We start from the raw sequence: 1,803 nt of genomic DNA, 5'->3' as shown, positions 1-1,803 counted from the left end.
ACCAGTTGCGGCTCCGACGTAGACCCCGACAGAATTGGCATGTATGAGGAGTTGCTAGAAGTGGTGGGTCGCGGTATAGTAGAGGTGGTGGAGGCGGGATTATTGGCTGACGATGACGATGACGATGACGATGACGATGACGATATCGGCGACAATGGTGTTGGTGGTGGTGTAGAGGTTAATGTTTCTAAGCTGGTAGGATCGATATATGATAGCGTTAGAGTTGAAAAGGACGTTGGTGACGTGGAATTCAGCAGGGGGGGAGCAATAGGTGGGATAGTCGGGAGTATGGTAACAGAGGGAGCGATATCTATAGTGCTCGAGGGTGTCACGGCTACAGGAAAACCATAAAGGAGGAAAGTAGATACGAGGGTGGGCTCGACATTATCAGTGCTTGGCTGAGTAGGAACTTGAACAACTGGATCTGTGTATGGAACAGTCGTGGTTGAAAAGGTAGTAACTACGAGGACATTAGGATCTGGTACCGAGTACGCTGGTTGTGATATCGAGCTTTCAATAGCAGCCAGTGTACTACTAGTCGACGTGGAGATACTAGCAGTATCGACCGGAATGACCAAATTTGGAGTTGCCGATGTCAAAATGCCTACTGCGGCCGAGACTGAACCGCTGACCTCTTCAGAATAGTTCGGGGTCGTCATATCGTATGAGGTTATTGTATTGTATGAGACAGTAATATTGTCGAGTCGGTAGCCATAAGTTACCATGGCTTTCGCGAAGGGTAGATATTGAAGCCATTTCGGCTAGATCGACTTTATCAAAGGAACTCGATGTCGAACTTTAATGTTTGTGAATAGACGGAGACAAAACATGGTCTCCATTGATTCACGACCTATTTTGGGATGTCATGTGGAAGACAAAGAAGGTGAATCTCGAAGTTGCCTAGCCATAGTCATAAGGATAAATTATCGTCATTGTTGTGATATAAATAGGATCGAAGAAATGTGCGCCGCCATCTCAGTAGAGAAAGTGAACGCTGCGTAAACGGTACTTTCGATAACTATCAATGTCCATTGAAGGATCATTCGAATTACGATTATACTCCATGCTGTAGGCCAAAAACTAATCTATCGGAGTATTCTTGGAGTTATTTTGGACAGTAAGCTGTAACTAGTGAATGATGAATCTTTTTGTGAATCCGAAAACCTTAGGCTGACAGTCCAACCCCGGATTTGAGGGAAAAGGAAACTCAGATGATAACTAGACGACCGACAAATGTTACAACGGAAATAGATTCAAGTAGTCGACATTTGAGAGATAAAATTTCAGAATTGGTGCCGTAGATAAGGCAAACAGAAGATGCTGCGTCGGGTCGATTTTACCCTATCAGTCCACCTCGCACATGATACTCTTTACCCACATAACAAAGTAGGAAATGCAACAAACAGAACGGCAGAATCAATGGAATGGAGATCTATTAAGGGCTTCCTATCTGCTACAGCATTTTAACTCCCTGAAGACTATCAGACGGATGTATGAGAAGAAATCGACAAGATAGAGAGCAAGATAAGGTTTTATACCGATGAATGACTAACGCTTGACTCTTGCGTTTCCTTCACATTAATATGGACTTTGAAGGGGCATAGGAAAAAGTCAAAGAAGAAAAAGTTGAGTTGCCTATTAAGGTTGTTGTATCTTGGGAGGAAAAGAAGGAAATGATCTCCAAAGGTACTGGGGACCCACGTTCCTGATCTTGTGCGACCTTCCCTCAAATAACAGCAAATGGCCAAATAGAAAGGCACATATTCACTTATCTCTTCTCGATATGGCCATCTATGTTATCAG

The 1,803-nt window shown here is 43.7% G+C and overlaps 1 protein-coding gene across 1 annotated transcript in view; it reads right to left on the bottom strand.

Annotated features, from left to right (window-relative positions):
• The window catches only part of SS1G_05042 (predicted protein), a gene marked incomplete at both ends in the record, with an annotated part of 1,196 nt that extends 440 nt beyond the window's left edge, over positions 1-756 (bottom strand). The window contains 3 exons of the mRNA XM_001593565.1: positions 112-192; positions 369-460; positions 723-756. Coding sequence (XP_001593615.1) covers positions 112-192; positions 369-460; positions 723-756 — 207 coding nt within the window. The remainder of the gene's footprint in view (positions 1-111; positions 193-368; positions 461-722) is intronic.
• Positions 757-1,803: the final 1,047 nt, after the last annotated feature.

The sequence above is a fragment of the Sclerotinia sclerotiorum genome, genomic scaffold (genome assembly GCF_000146945.2).
Source record: "Sclerotinia sclerotiorum 1980 UF-70 scaffold_6 genomic scaffold, whole genome shotgun sequence".
Lineage (NCBI taxonomy): Eukaryota > Fungi > Ascomycota > Leotiomycetes > Helotiales > Sclerotiniaceae > Sclerotinia > Sclerotinia sclerotiorum.
The sequence above is the reverse complement of the archived record's forward strand: the minus strand, read 5'-3'. Positions and strand labels throughout refer to the sequence as shown.